At 48.9% G+C, this 19,977-nt stretch overlaps 2 protein-coding genes and 1 long non-coding RNA gene across 7 annotated transcripts in view; 1 reads left to right on the top strand and 2 right to left on the bottom strand.

The window, feature by feature from the left end:
• The window catches only part of TMCO4 (transmembrane and coiled-coil domains 4), a 105,767-nt gene extending 105,406 nt beyond the window's left edge, over positions 1–361 (bottom strand). For 2 of the 3 annotated variants that reach the window (XM_037828332.1, XM_037828333.1), the window contains exon 1: positions 203–336. The gene's annotated coding sequence lies outside the window, so the exon portion shown is untranslated. Of the gene's footprint in view, positions 1–202 lie in introns of all 3 variants that reach the window. The other variant, XM_037828335.1, reaches the window with a different exon arrangement.
• LOC119527852 lies at positions 80–14,182 on the top strand. Of its 3 annotated transcripts, none has more exons than XR_005215488.1 (4): positions 80–686; positions 1,031–1,195; positions 9,194–9,298; positions 13,834–14,182. It is a non-coding gene; the product is annotated as an uncharacterized LOC119527852 (long non-coding RNA). The 3 variants fall into 3 exon arrangements; XR_005215490.1 differs by having other exon boundaries at positions 91–149; XR_005215489.1 differs by lacking the exons at positions 9,194–9,298; positions 13,834–14,182 and adding an exon at positions 8,440–9,045.
• A 1,578-nt stretch (positions 14,183–15,760) lies between these two features.
• The window catches only part of RNF186 (ring finger protein 186), a 50,304-nt gene continuing 46,087 nt past the window's right edge, over positions 15,761–19,977 (bottom strand). Inside the window, exon 2 of the mRNA XM_037810400.1 lies at positions 15,761–16,800. Coding sequence (XP_037666328.1) covers positions 16,104–16,800 — 697 coding nt within the window. The 3' untranslated portion in view covers positions 15,761–16,103. The remainder of the gene's footprint in view (positions 16,801–19,977) is intronic.

The following is a 19,977-nucleotide window of genomic DNA, read 5'->3' as shown; positions in this document are numbered from 1 at the left end:
GGGGGAGGGCGGGAGGCGGCTTCTTCCGGGTGAGTCCGGCGCCCACGAGGGGAGGGGAGGGGAGCGGGGTGCGGGGTGTGGGGCGTGCGGCCGGCCGGGGCTCCAGGAGTTGCCCGCATGGGCCGGGCGGCGACGAGACCCCAGCCAGGGTGAGCACCTCCCCGCGCCCCTGCCGGCAGCCCGGGGTCTCTGACCCGCTTACCTGCGGCGGCGGCGAAGGCGGCCGCGGCTCCTCCCGCCCGGCCCTGCCCCTCCTCCCCCGCCGGGTCCCGCCGCCCCGCGCTGGTCCGGGCCGGTCTCGCCGCCCGAGCGCTCCAGTTCCGGGCCTGCCGGGCGGACGTGCGTCGGTGCGAGGCGCGGGACCGGCTCAGGCGCGCGAGCGGCGTGTCCCGGCCCGGCTCTCCCACGGCGACGGGGCTGCGGGCCTCAGGAAGTGACGGGCGGCCCGCGGCGCGAAACTTGGTTCGTGGGTATATTTGTCCGCCACGGAGCTGCAAGGCTTCGGGGCGCCAGAGGCGGGGCCCTTCTCGGTTGGACCCTGCAGAAGCTCCGCGAAGGCCTCCGGTGGAGGGCCGAAAAGCGCCTGGATGGACATCGTCAAAAAATCCTTTCTGTAAAGTTAAAGGACGAGCCACAGGAAAAATCTTACCGCATGTGTATAAATGAAGCACTTCGAAGTTGACAGAGTAATGAGATATCCATGATCTCCCAGATTCTTCTTTCTGTGTCTCTCATGCTAATTTTGGTCCAGCCTCAGGGCCTTTGCGCTTGAGGTTCTCTCCCGTGCCTGGGACTCTGCTCCAGACCCCCCCCCCCCCGCCGTGTTTTGCCCACTTTTTCATTCTAACATCTGAGTCTTCATATTATCAATAAACAAATAATTATTAAGCACCTCCTGTGTGCTGGTTCTAAGTGCTGGGGAATCACTCACCAGACTTCCTGGCCTCTTATGCCTTAATGATAGAATTTATAATTCTGTAATTATTTTGTTCGTTTTCCTGCTTACCAGTTTGTCTGCCTCCTCTACTAGAATGTAAAAGCCTGGAGAGTGGCTTGTCTTCTGCTGCCTTGACCCTGCCTTGACCCTGGGAATCGTGCCTGGCACCTGATAGTTGCTCAGAATCATTTAATGGATGAATCAATGGATCTCATTTCCCCAGCAACTCGGTGAATTCTCATCAAGCCCATTCTACAGGTGAGGAAACTGAGGCTCGGGTCGGAGCCATGCAGAAGCCACAGAGCTGCTGGGTGCCAGAGCTCAAGCATGTTTCATCTGTGGCAGTAAATGCTGCTGCTCTTTCTCCCAGCGGAGGTGGCCCAGGACGGTGAGCGGAAGGAGCATTGGGCAGGGGTTGGAGGCCAGCATTCCAGTCCAGAGGCTGTGACTCATGCCCCGGTGGAACACTCTGGGCCTTCCTCTCCTCATCTCTCCACTGGCCAATCAGGACTGGGAAGAGCAGCTCAATCTACCTCTAGGGTTGTCATAAGGGTCAAATGAGTGTGCACCCTGCAGGGTCGTAAGAGGTTATGTCTGAGCTTGTGGGCCTTGTCAAGACAGAATGTAAATAACCATGTGGAAGTGGATGCCCACAGCAAACTTCCAGGCAGCCCTCCTGCGCCCAGTATCCTGTGGGCCTCTTCCAGCCAGATTGGCTCTGAAGGACCAGGCAACATTCCCCACTACAGCTTTGTCCTGACCCTAATTTTGTCAGAGACCCTGTGTTGAACACACCTCTGGACATTGGATCCAGTTACAGCTGTGCCCGCCCCCCAACCCCCATACTACTGCACACGGCCTTAATCTCATAGTCAAGTCTACAGGTGGGAAAGGTGAAGAATATGTGTTTCCCCCTTTTGTTATGTGCCCTTGAGGTTTTTGAGGTTTGGTATTGGGCACTGAAGAATTAGTTGGTTTCCTCATCTGTAAAATGAGGATAATTATGGTCCCCATCTTCAAGGGTTGTTGTGGGGATTGAATGAGATGAAATAGGTAAAGTTCTTTAAACACTCTGGTGCACTAGCTCAATGAGTGTTAGCTGCTGTTATTCTCAGAAAAAAAACAAGGAAAGACCTTTAATCACTTTTAATAAGAGTTGTGTTGCAAAGGAAAGCCATTTAATATCCATTTAATATCCATTAACTAGTTCAACAAATATTTATTGAGTAGCTGGTGGGGTTTTAGGGATTGCAGATACAGCGGTAAAAAGAACCAATGGGTTTCCAGCCAAGTCCTGGAGCTTATATTGTAGTTGAGGATGGAGGGTGGTGTGTGGGCAAAAACAAACTAATATTAAATGTCAGACAGTAATGTTATTTAAAAAAAAAAATCAAAGCAGGGTGAAGGGAACTCAGGGAGGGGGTGCTATTGTAGATGAAATGGTCATGGAAGGCTTGCTAGTGACATTTGAGTTGAGGGGCTGCCATCGGGTTAAGAGGGCAGAGCATGCTGGCCAGACAACTCAGCAACTGTTGAGGGGGTGTTGTTGGCTTGTTCAAGGAGAGGGTGGAGGCCAGAGCAGAGAGAGCTGAAGTAGGGTGGTCGATGAGATGAGATCAGAGAGGTAATGGGGGCTTTTAAAAAATGCTATTGCTTGGGCCTTGGGTAGCCAGATTTAGCAAATAAAAATACAGAATGCTTGGTTAAATTTGAATTTCAGTAAACAATGACTGCTTTTAAAGTATTATACTGGGGACATAGTTTTATTAGAAAATTATTGTTTCTTGAAATTCAAATTTAACTGGGCATCCTGTATTTTACCTGGCAACCCTACTTGGGCCCCACCCCAGAGATTCTTGATTCTGTCCATCTAGGGTAAGGGCCAGACATTGGTATTGTGCTCATGCTCACCAGGTGTTTCAATGTCAAAGGGTCAGGAACCACTGATGTAGGGCTTGTGAGCCTCAGGAGGGAATTGGATTTTATCCTGCTTGAAATGGAGAGTTGTAGGAGAGTTCTGGTCAATGAAATGACATGGTCTTACCTTTTAAAAGGATTCCACTGGTTGCCGTGTGAATGGATCACAGAGACAACAGTTGTCAAGAGTAGAAACTGTCGCAATAGTCCAGGCTGGAGAAGGGGCCTGTATTTATTGAGTGCTTACTATGGTCTAGGGACAATAAAAGCATATCATGGAGGCACAGGTTACTGGACCTTGCCCCAGGCCTACCCAATTAAGAATTTCTCCGCGGAAAGTTCTGTGTGTGTGTGTGTTTGTGTGTGTATGATTCTAGGGATTTGTATTACCAAGCTGTCCTGGTGATTCTGGTGTACAATCATGTTTGGTGTAACCAAATTATTGGATTCAATTCTCCCAGAAATTATAGAAATAACAATAAATACTTGTGCCTGCTGCTTGATGCTTTCCATACATATTTTCAATCATTTAATCCTGTGCAGCACACACTACTATTAGCCCTATTTTACAGAGGAAAGAACTGAGACTCAGAGAGGTTAAATAACTTGGTAAGTGTCACCGATTATAAGGTACTAGAGCCAGAATATGAACCTGGCTGACTCTGCTCTCCTGCCTTTCCCCAGACCTAAATGTTGATATAGGTTCAAAGATATTTAGATGAATTGCAGGTAATGGATCCCCAGCGGGAGAAGACTCCTTTGCTATGTCCCATTCCTGGCTGTCCTTGCAAGACTGAAGTGGGACCTGGCCTGGCGTGAATGTTGAATAAAAATGGAATTCTGGGGCAATGTCACTGAAGGCAGCCCCACATCTCTTCCCATCAAGTAGCCTCATAATGCTATACTGCTGAACTTGAGACTCAATGACCCAAAAGGTCGTTTATAGCCACTTCTCTGTTAATGATGCTGAGAAATAAACAGTCGCACAGAGAGGGACTGGACACACACCCTTGAAGAAAGGCTAGGGTGGAGAGCGTGCTGCAGACAGCTCATACCAGGGATGTTACATTGCTGAGCAACCTCTTATTTGTTGGCATCTTTGACCCAAAGAACCAACTGGAACTGGCTGAGTTAAGCAACAAGGGTTTGGGATCAAAGCCACTTAGGTTAAATTTCTTCCCCCTTGTTCTTGTGGATTAGGTAATAATCTTGCAGGGGCCTGCCGATCAGGATTTCTCCTTATCTCTTACAAAGAGGCTCGTGGAAAGACCTCTGCCTGCTTCCTGTCTAAGAATACCCCCGGGCCGATATTTCCCAGTGAGATAACTTTAGCTGGTACACGAACTGGCATTAAATCGCCTTGAATCACACAGTGAGAAAGTTACTCTCTTTCAGTTTTCCTCATCCTTATTCTGTCTAGAAAACAGTGTGATGCTCTTGCATCTTGAAAGCTCTTTGAACATTTGCTGATCTTTTTAATGAAGGGAGAACAGGCCTCAGCTCAGAGCCTTAGGCTATCCGAAGTACTGAGTTAGGATTTAATCATTCTGTTGTTTATTTATTTAAGAAACTTTTTATTTTGGAAGGATTTTAGATTGCCAGAAAAATTGCAGATGTAGTACAAAGAGTTCCCATATATCCCTTGCCCTGTTTTACCTATCATTACCGTCTTACATTACTACAGTACATTTGTCAAGACTAAGAAACCAATATTGGTAAATTACTATGAACTAAAGTAGAGACCCTATTCACCAGTTTTTCCACTAATGTTCTTTTACTGTTTCAAAATCCAATCCCGGACTAAATAATAATGCATTTAATATTATTTGTTTTTATTTATTTTCAATTTTGATTTCATTTTACATATTTTTATTACTTTCTATAATGGCAGATGATACTGGCTTTTAATTTATGGCAGTGATATATTTACTGTTAAAAATTAAGCAAAGAAAAGTAAGATGATTTGGGGTTAAAAAAAAAAACAGTAATAATAAAAGTGGTAAATAGATACAGCAAAAAATTGAGACAGTGGTCTTGCAGCCAGGCTGGTTTCTCTCCCTAGTCACTAGATAGAATGTATGTTTTTGTTAGGTTGGCTGCTGCTGTATCAAACACAAGTCCAGCATAGTGGTCTAAATGATAATGACACTGGTGATTTACGAGACATAAAACCCAGATGTAGGTGGTTCCAGAGTTGGTTCAATAGCTCGATGATCTCGGCAAGGACATGAGCTCTATCCATCTTTTGTCATTGTCAGCAGGTTGGCTGTTGTCCTTCACTGTGTTGTCCTGGTCCAAAGATGTTTCCCTCTGCTCCAAGCATCAATCCTTCAGCAGTTGTGTTCAAAAGCAGGAAAGGAGAGAAAAGGGGGTGCTCCTCGTAAGACTTTGCTTAGGGGCTTCTCTCCCATGGTCTGGGTGGAAAATATTTCCCAGAAGTCCCTGGCTAAGATCACATGTCTGGATCACATGACTACCTCTGACTGCAAGGGAGTCTGGGAAAGCAAGAATCTGACAGAGGGGACTGGCTCAGACTCCACATCCAGGTAGAATAGGCCTATCCTCATGTTTGCAGAGCTCAGGGCAAGAGTATAAAATGTTAAATAAAACATGTCCTAACCTCCTATATTGACAGATGCACCTTCAAAATGACTTAGAAGACCAGGTTTGAATTTAGAATCTTTGGGCTCCTTGGAGTTCCATGCCAGGGTGCGGCACCTGGCCCAATGCCCAATTCCCACCCCCAGCTCTGTTCCCTACCATGTGTCCCTACCATGAAACTGTTCTGCATCCCCATCATATAGGGATGGATACTGTTGGAGACCAGAGCCTAGAAGGGAAACATTAAGGAGGTTTGTTTGGGATCCATGGCAGAGCAGAACAACCTTTCCACAAAGAGCTGGCCCTTGGCCACTCCTCAAACCCAGGGTGTGTGTACTGGCTGCAGCCTAGGAAGAATGGGGTAGGGAAAAGAACTACTTATGCAGGCTGGAAGTGGTTTGGAGGCTATTTGGCAGGAATTATGGGATACCAGGTAGCCAAAGGGCAGTCTTAGCAGTACACGGCCTCTTTTTTTAAAAAATTCAATTTTATTGAGATATATTCACATATCATAAAATCATCCATGGTGTACAATCACCTGTTCACAGTACCATCATGTAGTTGTGCATTCATCACCCCAATCTATTTTCTGAACATTTTCCTTATACCAGAAAAAGGAAGAAGAATAAAAAATAAAAGTAAAAAAGAACACCCAAATCACCCCCCCACCCTATTTTTCATTTAGTTTTTGTCCCCATTTTTCTACTCATCCATGTATACACTGGATAAAGGGAGTGTGATCCACAAGGTTTTCGCAATCATGCTGTCACCCCTTGTAAGCTGTATTGATATACAATCGTCTTCAAGAGTCAAGGCTACTGGGTTGGAGTTTGATAGTTTCAATAGCTATTCCAATACCTTAAAACCTAAAAAGAGTTATCTATATAGTGCATAAGAGTGCCCACCAGAGTGACCTCTTGACTCCATTTGAAATCTCTCAGCCAATGAAACTTTATTTTGTTTCATTTTGCATCCCTTTTTTGGTCAAGAAGATGTTCTCAATCCCATGATGTTGGGTCCAGATTCATCCTCGGGAGTCATATCCTGCATTGCCAGGGAGATTTACACCCCTGGGAGTCAGGTCCCATGTAGCGGGGAGGGCAGTGAGATCACCTGCTGAGTTGGGTTAGCTAGAGAGAGAGGGCCACATCTGAGCAACGAAGAGGCACTCAGGGGGAGAATCTTAGGCATAATTATAAGCAGTTTTAGCCTCTCCTTTGCAGTAAAGAGTGCCATAAGGGCAACCCCCAAGATAGAGGGCTCGGCATACCAAACTGCCAGTCCTCAATGTTTGTGAGACCGTCAGCAACAATCCAGGTGAGGAAGTCCACCACTTCTGCATTTCTCCCCAGCTTCTCAGGGGTCCCTGCATATATATTTTTATTCTCTGCCCAAATTACTTTGGGATGAGGACACAGCCTCTTGACCTCAAAGACTTCTGTCTCCATTAAGATGGGCATGGCTGGAGGAGGGCCAGGTAAGGACCCTCCTAAGGATGGGGGCCAGGGCAGGGACTCCTCTTACCAGTATTGGTTGGGCTCATTGCTGCACAGGCAAAATCAGGTTTCTCATAAGGCACAAGGTAGACTAGCTGTTGAGCAGACAATCCCCAGTGTGTGCCCCAGGGTCTGCCAGGGATCTTATGTCTTATTTGACCCTAGAACCTAACCCAATGCTCAGTACATGGTAAGTGCTCAATAAATTGAATGAATGAATGAATGAGTGAATGAATGAATATCACTATTAGTACCTCTTGAAACTGTTCTGCATCCCCATCATACAGGGATGGATACTGTTGGAGACCAGAGTCTAGAGAGGAAACATTAAGGAGGTTTGTTTGGGATCCATGGCAGAGCAGAGCAAACAGCCCAGAACTCTTGGCACCTGCTCCTGTGACCCCACTACCCTCCATGTTCTCCTCCAGAGGATCCTTTTCATGCACACAGCCACAGACTCCCTGCTTAAGCTGACAAAGGTCTGCCAATGAAGGCTGTTGCAATTTCCGAGTTTGAGAGCCACCAGGGAACTCTTAGCACATCCACACCAGGCCCCTCCAGTGGATCTCCCCCTCCTGGTGTGCAGGACCCTTTACAACTGGGCCCAGCGTCCTCCCCTCCCCAACTCCCCTTGACAACCCCCCTGCTCAGGCAGGTTGACTCTCTGACCCTGAACTTGCTGTTTACTTTCCAGCCTCCATGCTTTGCTCTCGCTATTCCTGGAACGCCCTCCTTGACTCCATCCTTTCTGGCTATTCAAACTAGAGAGAAATGGAGAGAAACAATCTTAGCGAAGGCCATGGCCTTCGTTCCATCTTTGCCAAGGCCCAGCAGGAGCCTGCCTTTGCTCTTTGGCTAAATGAATAAATACTTTCCTCTTTTTGCCTAACTTGGGCATGTAGAATTTCTTGACCATGTTGCATGTGCCAGGTACACTGTGTTAAACAGTTTCTACAAATGATCTCATTTGATACCCACAACTCCATGATTATTTCCCCATTTTTACAGATGAGAGAACTGAGGTCCAGAGAGATTGATTTATTCACACAGCCAGTAAGTAGGAGTCAGGATTCAGCCAGACACACTATTCTAGAACAGCCACCAAGCTCTAGGATGCAGTCAGGGCAAGAATCCCAGCGTGGGTTCACACTGGGCAACAGGGGTCAGACCCAGCCTTTGCCCTCAAGCTGCTTAGAGTCCATAGTATTATTATCTTTAAAAAACAGTTTAAACTATTAAGTATATACAGAAAAACACATGCAAGAAATAGGCACCATTTACAAATAATTATGAAATGAATACCCATCTACATAGCTACCACCTCACCCAAGAAATAGGCCAATCCCAGCACCCCAGAACCCCCACTGGGTGCCTCTCCCCAGTCAGAATCTTCCTCTCTTCTAGAGATAATCCCTATTTTAGGTTCAAGTTTCATTCAGTCATTTAACTTTAGTGAATTCATTATATCTTTTTTTTCTTTGCTGTCAGGCATGGTGCATCTACTGTGGCAGGAACTAAAACCTGGTCCCTTCTGGATGAACTTACCTCTTCCTGTGCCCAGCTGGAGAGACAGTCCCACCCCTGCCTAGAACTTCAGTGACCCCACTCCCACCCCTGCCCCATCCACATCTCCGTCCCTATCTGTTGGCCTCCTCTGCCTACAGCTCCGCATCAACTCGCCTGCCCTCCTCCAGATGTAGTGGAAATGCCTCTGCTTCCCTGTCTCCCCCACCCCCCACCCCAGCCAATGCTTACTCTCATTCAGTTCAAGGGTGTCTCTTTCTTAAAGCCTCCATTTTGCAGGATGGAATCACTCACTGACTCACCACCTTGACCCCAAAGGTCTCTGCAGATGTTTCTACTGTAACATGGATGCTCTACTGATCTGCTAACAGCACTGCCTTCCAGCAGAAGGGCCTGGTCTTTTCTGCATGGGTATCCCCAATACCCAAACACCAAGAGAGCTTTTAAAATCTTTTTTAGGAAAATAAGTGAATGGGTGGAGGTGGGATGTATGATAAGATCCTCCATGTCTAAAACTTGAGGATTGTTAACACCCTAACCCCCAATCATGTAAATAAAGTTTTCCACTATTCCTAGTCAGCAAGCAGATGTAGACACGGGTTTTTTCCATCCTTCCTTACTTCCTTCAACTTGCAAAACCCCCTTCTCCTGCTGGGCCCTCACCACACACCTCACACTCTGTTTTATATTATGGTTTGATTTTGGTTCCTTCCACTAGATCGTCGACTCCTCACAGCAGGGATGGGGACCCATGCAACTCTGAGCCCCCTTGGAGTGGACCTTGCACAAAGCAGGGTCTTGAAGAGTCTTCATGTTCATGATGGTGAGGATGAACCTTTGGGCTGCCTTGGGCCCGTGGTACTGGACCATGTCGGTGTCGGCCACGACCAGCGTCTCCACCGTGTACTCATTGGTGACCTGGATGGCGTTTCTCCACTCCTGCCAGTCCCTCGAGGGCCTGCTCCTCTTTGACTTCTTTTCTAGAAAACAACAGAGATGTTTGTGCTGCCCTTGGCTTACGGGTTTTCAAAACCATACACCAACCAGGCATTCCACCGTGCCTTCCGCAAAGAACCCAGCTGGCACTGGCCAGTGGATGTGCACAGAGGCCTCCCAATCCATTATATCTTGCTTACCTGGTTAGACTATGGTGATGGGGTGGTGGGTGGGGTATCCCTAACACTGCACTTGCTTTGCCTCACCCACCTTGCCAGGCACATAGTAGGTGCTCACACACATGTGTTGACAGGCTGACTGGGAAGGGAGAACACCCACCATGTGCTGAGCAGTGTGCTGATAACATGTGCTTTACAGGTTATCTCATTGAATTGTCACAAAACCTCTATTAGGGAGGCGCGATTATCCTGCATTTTCCAAATGAGGAAACTAAAGTTCAGGGAAGGCATGGACTTATACCTGAGGTCACGGCCACACAGAGGCTGAGTAGGAGTTGGTTTTGAACCCAGGTGGGTTTGACTGAGGGCCTTGCTCTTTCCATGGCTCATTTTGGCAGAGGGTGGTGAGGAAGAATGGGAAAGGGCTGGGGGGCTGGGGTGGGGAGGGGGTGCAGTGATTAGGAGAGGCTCTGGATTGGACTGCCTGGTTTCAAATCCCGGCACTGCCACTTGGGCAATTAATTTACCTTCTCCTACCTGAATAGGTGTTTTGTGATGATTCAGTGAGATAACATATAAACTGCATAGCACAGTAAAATGGGGCTGTTAGTAGTACTTACCTCATAGGGTGGTTGTAGAGAGTAAATGAGTTATTTTCAACACAGGAAACTCTTACAACAGTTCCTGCACACAGCAGGCACTTGATAAACATTAGCCACTATTCTTGTCCTCAGTACTCTTTTCTCTCATCCTTCAGGTTCACAGACATGTCCCAAGCTGTGTTTGTTTTGGAACTGCTGAATCCACAGCTCCTTCATGGGCTGTTTTCTTCGGCACATTGACTCCAGTGAAGGGACTCTGGCTGGGTTTTTTGTTTTGTTTTGTTTTGTTTTTTTGAGAACCAGAACTTGTTTCTTCTGAGAACCACAAGGCCGATAGGAAGGGGACTGGTCGTCTCTGACGGTGGCTGGCCTGAGACCCAACATCATGCTTCCTGTCTCACCCCATCATGAGCAGATCAGGGCAGCCTCCCCATAAGGTCCGCTGGCTCTTGAGAGGGAGGGGGGCAAGAGAAGCTCTGGGTCTCTGGGCTGTAGCATTCCAACTTGCTGGACTTTGGAAGGGCTGAGGGTCAGGATAGGATTCTTCAGCAGTCAGGGTCCTGGACAGTTCCTGTATTAGGTCAGAGTTACTGGTTGCAAGCAACAGAAACTGATTCTGCCTATCTGAAGAAAAATAATTCAATGTAGGGAAGGAACTTTAGGGCTCACTGAATCAACCAGAGCTGAAGGATGGAGCTGTCAGGACCTTCTAGTCTGCTGCTTCTGCTGCCGCTTTTGAACACTCATCCCTTTTTGCATCACTGGCTCCAGATTCAAAGTTCTGGAAAAGAGGATCTGACTGGAATAAGTTAGATCATGTGATATAGATCATGTGACTGCCATAGGTGAAACAGGGTGGAAGGAAGGTAGAGGTAGGACAAGGCCCCACATTTGGTGTGGTGCTTGCTGGGAGAATTCTCCCTTTGGACTAGACACAAGGCGGCTTCATCAGAAAGGGAGATGGGGCTGGTGGGTGGAGCAGGAGGGTAGAAGCAGCTGCATATGAGACAGCCAAAGGGTGGGAGGCAACAAATGTCCACAATAGTCCTCTCATGGTGGGTAGCTAGAGTGTCCTGAAAGACAAGCGAACTTGCCTTCTTTGGAATGCAGACAGATGCCTGAGGTGCACTGGACAGTGCAGACATACACTTTGGTCAAACAGACACGGTTCAAGTTCTGGTACCTTCACTTACTAGCGGCCTTTGGCAAGTGCCTTAATCCAATGGGTCTTAACTCTGTGAAATGGGGGTATTAATTCAGTAATTCTCATATAGTTGTTACAAAAACTGGAGATAATTTGGGAACTGGAAGTTCTGATTTCAGCTCATCTCCAACACACTGGGTGACTTTTTGGAAACCACAGGCTTCTCTGAGCCTCGATTTCCTCTCCACAAAATGGGAGAAGAAAGTAGTCCCCAGTCTTGGGAGTCAGTCAGACTTGATTTTGAGCCTGACTTTGCCACTAATCTATGGGAAGACTCTGGACAATTTATTTAGCTGAACTTGAAGGAACCCAGCTAAAGGGCAGAGTGCAAGGACTGGCACAGAATTGGTGCCATGAATTAGTTTTCCTTCCCCCTCAAACATCTGTGAGGTCAAGTAGGATTGAATGCTCTGCTTAATACTTGGCACAAAGCAGAGCCTCAATAAATCTCCTAGATTCCATGGTGTTTTGAATTCTTCAGAGTTCTCTATTGATCCCAGAAATACCCCACCCACCCCACCACTGTTATAAAACAGTGAATTCAGGCTACTCAGATAAGAATAAAAAGTTCATAGGAGCAGCTCCAGGCAGCTTGGATCTGATTTCTCTTTAATATGCTCCATGCTGTTCCCTCAGCCTGAGAAACTGCAGGGAAGTCCTCATTCCACGAAACCCTCTGCTTTGCCACAGAGAATCAATTGTTCTAGTCAAGACTGAACAGCTACCTCCGGTCATTTGAAAAGAGGTTCCAACAATGAACAGGGCACCCCAGCAATGAATCAGGGCTGTATGGTGAGGTGAGGAGGTGGCTGTGGGGGGTGGGACAGGTGGGCTGGCAGAACTCTCTGCCCCAGGCACCCACTGAATCAGGAAGCTATAACCAAATGGGGTGTGTGGGGGTGGGTGCCGTAGCGTCTTAGTTCTTCACCCTTAGGGGACAAGGGCTCACATACCTTCAGTGCCTACTTGTGCCGGCATGTTCTGTCTGGTATAGCAAAGTGACTTGAAGTCCAGGCTCTGGAACTGGACAGCCTGCAGTCTACTCTTGGCCCCACCACCACCTCACTGTGTGATCTTGAGCAAAGTTACTTAACCTCTCGGTGCCTCAGGGTCCTCGTTAGTAATCTGGCAATAATAATAGTACCTACCTTATAGCATATGTGATAATATATGTAATACACTTCGCACAAATAATGTCAGCAATTATTGTCATTGTGCTGTTGTTGGGGATGCTGCAGATACTGAGGCTCTACTGGAGGAGGCTAATTCTAATGCCTAGGGTTTGGTAAATGAGTCTGTTTTCACTATACCTATTAGGGCTTTATAGGACTCATTTCCATCTCTCTCTCCTTGCTGTGACCTCCTCAATCGTGGATTAGCTCATGCATTCCCCCAGCAACCCTAACGAGATCTGTAGTCTATCTCACAGGTGACAACCTGAGACTCAGAGAGGTGAGGTGACTTGTCCGTAGTGAAGCTGGGATTTGAGTCAGGGGTATATTGGACACCATGACCACTGCCTAGGCAGATGGATCTGATGGGATGAAATTTGGCCTCCCCCTGCAATTCCTCTCCATCCTTGGGGCTCCCTCTCAAAGGTCCAGCCCCCACCCCCACCAAAGTACCAAGTGCTCCACCAGGTGGGCCTGTCCTGGACAGTGCTCCCTCTTTTGCCTGGCTTTTCCACCCATCATCAAGGCTGGCCTCGGGGCTCACTGTCACGGTGAACAAGCCCCAAGGAGTCATTCCCCCAAGTGGGTCAATGCACGATGGCAAAGGCCAAGATAGAACAAAAGCTCTTAAGTCAGGACACTGGATTCTCACTCAGTAGCACCCAGAACTCTTACAGAGTCCCTGGGAGGCACCTCCTCCACTTTACAGGTGATCAAAACAAGTCTCAGAGAAGTTCTGTAACTTGCCTCTGGTTAATTACACCCTGGGTCAGAGCTTGGCTTTGAACCCCAGCCTGCCTCTCTGGTTTCTTCTACTTACAGCTTTACCCAGCACTGTCTGTTTCCTCTGCTCCCCTCCATGGGAGCGTGGGCTGAGGCTGGCCTCCAGTGTTCTCTGTCCTCACACTGCCAGGGGCTGGGAGATGGTTGGAACCAGCTGGGTTTCAAAGGGGGGTGGTGACAGCAGTGTCAGCCCCCCCACAGGGGTGGGGGTGTGGGCAGTGGGCACATTGTTTGAGGGTCTACCATGTGTCAGGGAGATTCACTATTGGGGCATTTCTGATTTCCACAACATGAAGTCCAGGGAGGAAGGCTGACTTGCTTAAGGACACAGAACAAGGATGGGACAGAGTGAGGTCTCAAATCTGGGACTCCAGTGTTCCTGCCAGCATAGCTCCCTGTGGGGAAGGCTGGAGGTGGGTGTTAAAAGTCCACAGGAACGGCATCTCATATGTTTCATTCTCTTTTCTTCCTCTTGTACGTAGATGATTGGTTCTGGAGTTCTCTGGCCTCTCCGAACACCCGGCCATGAAATTCAGAGGCTCCTAAAGCCAGCTTTCTGCTCACCATAGAATCCCTTGCAAGTCGGCACATGGTGGCCACCTTCCTGCTAAGGAGGCAGCATGATGAGGCAGAAAGAGCCCTGGATTGAACCCCCAGGGAGCTCTGGCATTGGCTGGCTGTGCAACCTTAGCAGGTGAATTCACCCCTCTGTGCCTCAGTCTCCTGTCTGTAAGACAGGGTTAATAATGGTCTCGACTTTAAAGGTTGTTATAAATATTCAGCTAGAAAATGCATATAAAGCAGTTGATGCAGTGCTGGGCACATAGTAAACACTCAATAAACATATGCCGCCATCATTGGGGTAGAAATAGTATTGCCCTTAGAAACTGAAACCTTGGTGGAGGTTTTCTTCTTGGTGGAGGGTCCAAGAACTAGTTAGAGTGGGGGTGGAGGAGTGAGTGGGGAGGGAATGTTCTTTCCCCTTTGACTGGAAGCCATCCCCAAATGGCAGATGCCCCCAGGCCGGCTCAGGAAATGCAGAATGAGTCTCCGCAGTTAGTCATCCCGTGGAGACAGGGTGTTCTTCAGGCTCACTGGGTGTGGCTCAGACGCACAGATGTACACGCATCCACTCCCCCCCCCCCCATACACACACTCAAAGCACCAGCGAACCAGGAAAGCTAATGGCATAGGTGGTTAAGAGTTGCCCTGGAAGTACCTTATAAGAACAGGACACCAAGATTTAATCAACAGTTAATGGCATGCACATTTATATTTTGATTTTTCTTTGTATTAATGCAAAGGGAGGTGTCCCATGTCTTTTGTTCTAGAGCCTAGCAGTGTTCTCAGCTCCTGGGCTTTCAGGGGGTTTCAGGAATAATCCAATCCAACTAGTTCCTTTTGGGGAAACTGAAGGTCAGAAAAGCAAAAAGCCTTGCTCAACAACCCAAAACAACTGGGCCAGGGTTAGCCACCACTCCCCACCATGACCCTGGGGCAGAGTTCTCTCGTCCCAGCCTGACAAAGGCCCATCACCATAAAGAGTGCCTAATGGATGGTGCTCAAGGAACCCCCTCTGAGGTTTCAAGTCTGTATCCCCTTTCTGGGGCCTCTGGAAGGAAATTGTGTCATCTCCCATCCTCTGCTCCCCTGCACTGGCAAGTACTCCCCAGCTGAGGCCTAGCCTTGGCACTGTGGAAAATCATTCATTCCCTCCAGCAGCGGTCTCCCTTATGTTAAGGAACAGAAGTAGTTTAGAGGAGACTCAAGCCTCTCAGACTGTCAGGGTGGGGCAGGAAATGTGGGATTATTGGTGGAGACCGTTGAATTTATAGGCCCTCTTATCTTTATGACAAAAGCTGAAATGGGAATTGAGAGGCAATAATAGAAGAAAGCAACCATAAAGATTTGGTTTTATAGCGTGGGACTGTGCATCAGATGGGCAGCTGGACCTGCCATGGCGGGGGGGTGGGCTGTAACCCCAAGATTCTCTGTTAATCAGGCTCTGATGACATGGAGCATGGAGCTGAGAAACCCTGGGCAGGATGCTGGGAGCAATTCCCAGACCCACCTGCTTCCTCTCCACCCCTCTCTAACTCTGACAACTACACACGTGAGTCCCCTGGCAGCAGCAGAAGTATCATCCCCCTGCACAAATCTCTCTCCAACCCTGGGGTTGACTCCATAGAAGGCCCAAACAGGCAGGACCTTTGGTGAGCTTGGGGTGGACACGAGATGGGTAGCATTGGGGAAGGCCAGGAGGAGGGTTGTGGGCTTTGACTTCCCGGGGGGGAAAATGTGAACAAACTGCCCCAAACAAGAAAACCCAAAACAAGACAAACCAACAAAATGAGACCAGCTAAAGAAATTGCAAAAAAAAAAAAAGATGCTCTGATTCTATTTGTTCTGCAATATGGTCAAGGTTGCAATACTTTCATCAAGTCACAAAGAAAAACCACGAGCACTGTAATGAGAAGAGCAGGAGACCCTTGTAGTGTTGGAGTCATTTGTGCCTCCTCCCCCTGCCCCCCAAACAGTTGAGCCGTGCTCTATCGCGAGCAGTTGTAAACCCTGTTGTCCAAATACACCATTCCTGACCCAAGACAGCCATTCTCACTTTGGCTTGCAAGCTCAGCTGGCCTTTCATCTCCCAAGGGATGTTGTTCATAGCCCCTTACCCCAGTCACTGTGAAAGTGTTGGGGGCCCCAGGGGCCCCCGAGGTCCTGCAGGGGCTGCCCCATTTGAAGGCACTCAGGCAATGGAAGAGATCTGGCTGTGTGTCTGCTTTCTGCAGAAGAGAGTCCTGGGGGAGAGCTGGCATCTGCCCTGGCTGCTGGGGTGGCAGCAGAAGAGGGTGGACATAAGCAGGGCCAGGCTGATGATGAAGGCAAGCACCCACCGGACGACACCCGGGTAGACGAAGGGGAGGATGAGGAATATGAGCAGAACCAGCAGGAGTAGATGTGCTGCCAAGCGCCGGGCAGCTGCGTGGTTGGCACTCACCCAGTCCTGCCCATCCTCTCCCGCTGAGCCCAGGTGCCCTGCTGCCGAGGTGACGGGATCTTCCAGCCCCTGTGGACAGAGCCGCACCTCCGGGCTGGGCCGGGCCAGGTGACCCATGGCTGCCTCCTGGTTGCGCAGGCTGCAGATGAGGCCCCCGGGGACGGCGGTGACCTTCCGGCACAGGGGGCAGGTGATGGACCAGATGTTGTCACGCACGCACAGCAGGAGCTTCAGGCAGACGACACAGAAGGTGTGCTGGCAGCCCAGCAGCTTGGGCAGCCGGGTGAAGGTGTAGGGCTCCCGACACACGAGGCACTCCAGGTCGCCCTCCAGCGAGCCATGGTGATAGCCAGCAGGGTCTGCGGCATTGGTGGCGGTGGCTGCAGCAGGGACAGGCTGGAGCTGCCGCGGGGCTGGCTCCTCCGGGGCCTCGATGCAGGTCATTCTGAGCACAGGAGCCAGTGGGGTCACTGCCGCTCAGGACCTGGGTGTCCACAGGGAGTCTTGGCTGGTGCCACTGGGGCTGGGATGGAGTCTGCCCCCTGCCCCAGATGCCTTCAGCCTTGTTTCCCTCTTGCCTGGTGCCTGGTGACAACCGCCGTCTCGTGCTGCCCTCTCCCAGTGTTGCTCAGCTTGTTTCTCGTCTTACATCGTCCCTTTGGTTATTATCATTTCTTTCCTCGAAACCTGGGGTTAATCAGTAACTCGCGGGCCTGGAGACTTTGAATTGCCTGATAGACGGCCAAGGGGGGCAGGCCTTCCGGTGAGTCAGGACTTTTCTGTTGCCGCCAGGTGTCAGGTGAGTGCCCACAGGACGGTGGCTTGTGAGCTTCGGTAGTCTTCGGAATCTTCTCTGGAGCCTTTAAAAATGCAGAGTTCTGGGCCCCAAACCCAGCAATTGTGATTCAGCAGGTCTGGATGGGATCCAGGAATCTGTGTAGTTAAAAAATGCCTGCGAGGGCCCCCCTGAGGAGCTGGGGGAGGATGCAGAGGTGTTGGACTTCCTCACCTGGATTGTTGCTGATGTTCTCGCAAACATTGGGGACCGACGGGTTGGTGTGCTGAGCCCTCTATCTTGGCGCTTACCCTTATGAAGCTCATTACCACAAAGGAGAAGCTAAACCTGCTTATAATTGTGCCTAAGAATCTCCCCCTGAGTGCCTCTTTGTTGCTCAGATGTGGCCCTCTCTCTCTAGCTAACCCCACTGGGCAGGTGAACTCACTGCCCTTCTCCCTTGTGTGGGACCTGACTCCCAGGGGTGGAAATCTCCTTGGCAACACAGGAGATGACTCCCGAGGATGAATCTGGACCCAGCATCGTGGGATTGAGAACATTTTGACTAAAGCGGAGACGCAAAATGAAACAAAATAAAGTTTCAGTGGCTGAGAGATTTCAAATGGAGTTGAGAGGTCACTCTGGTGGACATTCTTATGCATTATATAGATAACACTTTTTAGGTTTAAATGTACTGGAATAGCTAGAAGTAAATACCTGAAACTATCAAATTCCAACCCAGTAGCCTTGTGTGGGAGCCCCTGGCCCCCAAGTGTCTTGAAAACTGCACACAGCAGTTTGCTTGACCTAGGACCTATTCCCCCTGTAATATCAGATGCTAACTATAATCTGTACTCAAAACTACCTCCTCCCTGAGACTCACTGAGATACTGTCATCTCTATAATCCTCCCCTCCTCCCTGTTGATTACAGTCAACCCCTCCCTACATTGCACGACCCTGCTCCCTGCCTTATGGTCTCATACCCATTGGAATGTCGAGCCCTTATAACCAGCTTATTCAGCCCCCCAAAGTGAAGACTATTTCCACATTGTGCTCTGAACTGGCTGCCATTCAGAGAAGCTCCTGAATCCACCCAGAGTAGCTCCTGATTTCAGGGCAACGTGGCTCAACTTCCCCACCCTGTAGGTAAGCCCTATAATAAAAGCTCATGTTTCAGAATGTGTCTGGTGCTTTCTTTAGTCCTTCGGCTACAAAAGCCCTCTTGGGCCATGACACCTTGACTCTTGAAGATGATTATATAACAATGTAACTTACAAGGGGTGATAGTGTGATTGTGAAAGCCTTGTGGATCGCACTCCCTTTATCCAGTGTTTGGATGGATGAGTAGAAAAATGGGGACAAAAACTAAATGAAAAAAAATAGGGTGGGGGTGATGATTTGGGTGTTTTTTTTACTTTTATTTTTTATTCTTATTTTTACTTTTTCTGGTATAATGTTCAAAAAATAGATTGGGGTGATGAATGCACAACTATATGATGGTACTGTGAACAGTTGATTGTATACCATGGATGACTGTAGGATATGTGAATATATCTCAATAAAACTGAATTTTAAAAAATGTCTGCAAGATTCTGACACAGGTGGCTGGGGAGCCCTGCTTGGAGAAGCCCCGCCATGGGAGGGGGTTTGTCAGGGGCAGCAGAAAACAGTTTGTGCTTTGAGCACATTTGGAAGCAGATGACCTCATGAAAAGGGAGGTGATAGGTAAAACGTTCGGAGCAGAGGGGGCAGCCAGCCCAGCCAAAAGCACAGAAAGAAACAGGAAAGAGCCCCCAGTTTGCTGTATTCAGGCCCTTTGTCGTCACAGCTAGTGCTTCTTGAGCATTTCTGACGTGCATGTCACCCACTTAATAACAGGAACCATTTGTTGTGCACTAGGCATGGCACATATCAGATAGGAATAAGAATGGCCACCATGTGTGCAGGCCTACCCTGGGCCGAGCCCCGTGCCAAGAAGCCTCATCCCCGAGTTTCCGGAATCCTGGCACGGCCCTGCAAGGCAGGCACTGCCAAGGCCTGGAAGCCAGGGCAGGGCGTGGCCAGGACCTTGTGGAATCTGCCAGCGTCCAAGTTCAGGTTTTCAGCCTCACGGGCACTCACTCGATCAAGTGAGTTGGTGTGGAGACAGTTGGCTTCCAGGTAGGTGACTCAAGCTCACCTGGGAACTGGCAGCTATAAGCAGCGTGGCAGTTCAGAAAACGTGACCCCCTCGCCTTGCTCTTAACGTCAGAAGGGTGGGGTGGCACAATCCACTGCCCTCACCTAGGTCACGCCAAATCCACAAGGACATGCTGAATGGTCCTTTGCTGCTCAGGTTAACTGTTGAGGTTCAGACAGCATCTGGCTCTTCTGATTCAGTTCTTCCTCTCACCCCTAGAGGCAGGCACTTGCAAGGGAAATCCAACTCCAGCTGACTTAAAGAATTAAAACGGGGGTAGGAGATGGATTTTATAGGTTCATGTAACTGAAAAATCCAAAGACAGATCTTTGGCTTCAGACATTGCTGGATCCAGGGATAAAACCACATCCTTGGGTCTTTTTCTGACTCTTCTCTTCTTTCTTTTGTACCAACCTTACTCTCAGCAGGCTCTCTCTACACTGTGGCCCTGGCGCTCTAGGTTTCCATCCCTTAGCTTGGAAACTCAGTGCCAAGAGAAACTTGGCTCTCTCCCCTGTAGAATGATTCTCGCTTCACTTTTCCCCGCAGGACCTTCCGTCTCTGAAATCCCTCCCTCTCACCATCCCATCCCATTTCTTTTCCTCAACCCTCAGATAATGATCAGTTATTTCCTTCCATCCTGCTTTCCCCCAAACGGAGCCAAAGG

The sequence above is a fragment of the Choloepus didactylus genome, chromosome 2 (genome assembly GCF_015220235.1).
Source record: "Choloepus didactylus isolate mChoDid1 chromosome 2, mChoDid1.pri, whole genome shotgun sequence".
Taxonomy (NCBI): domain Eukaryota; kingdom Metazoa; phylum Chordata; class Mammalia; order Pilosa; family Megalonychidae; genus Choloepus; species Choloepus didactylus.
The sequence above is the reverse complement of the archived record's forward strand: the minus strand, read 5'-3'. Positions and strand labels throughout refer to the sequence as shown.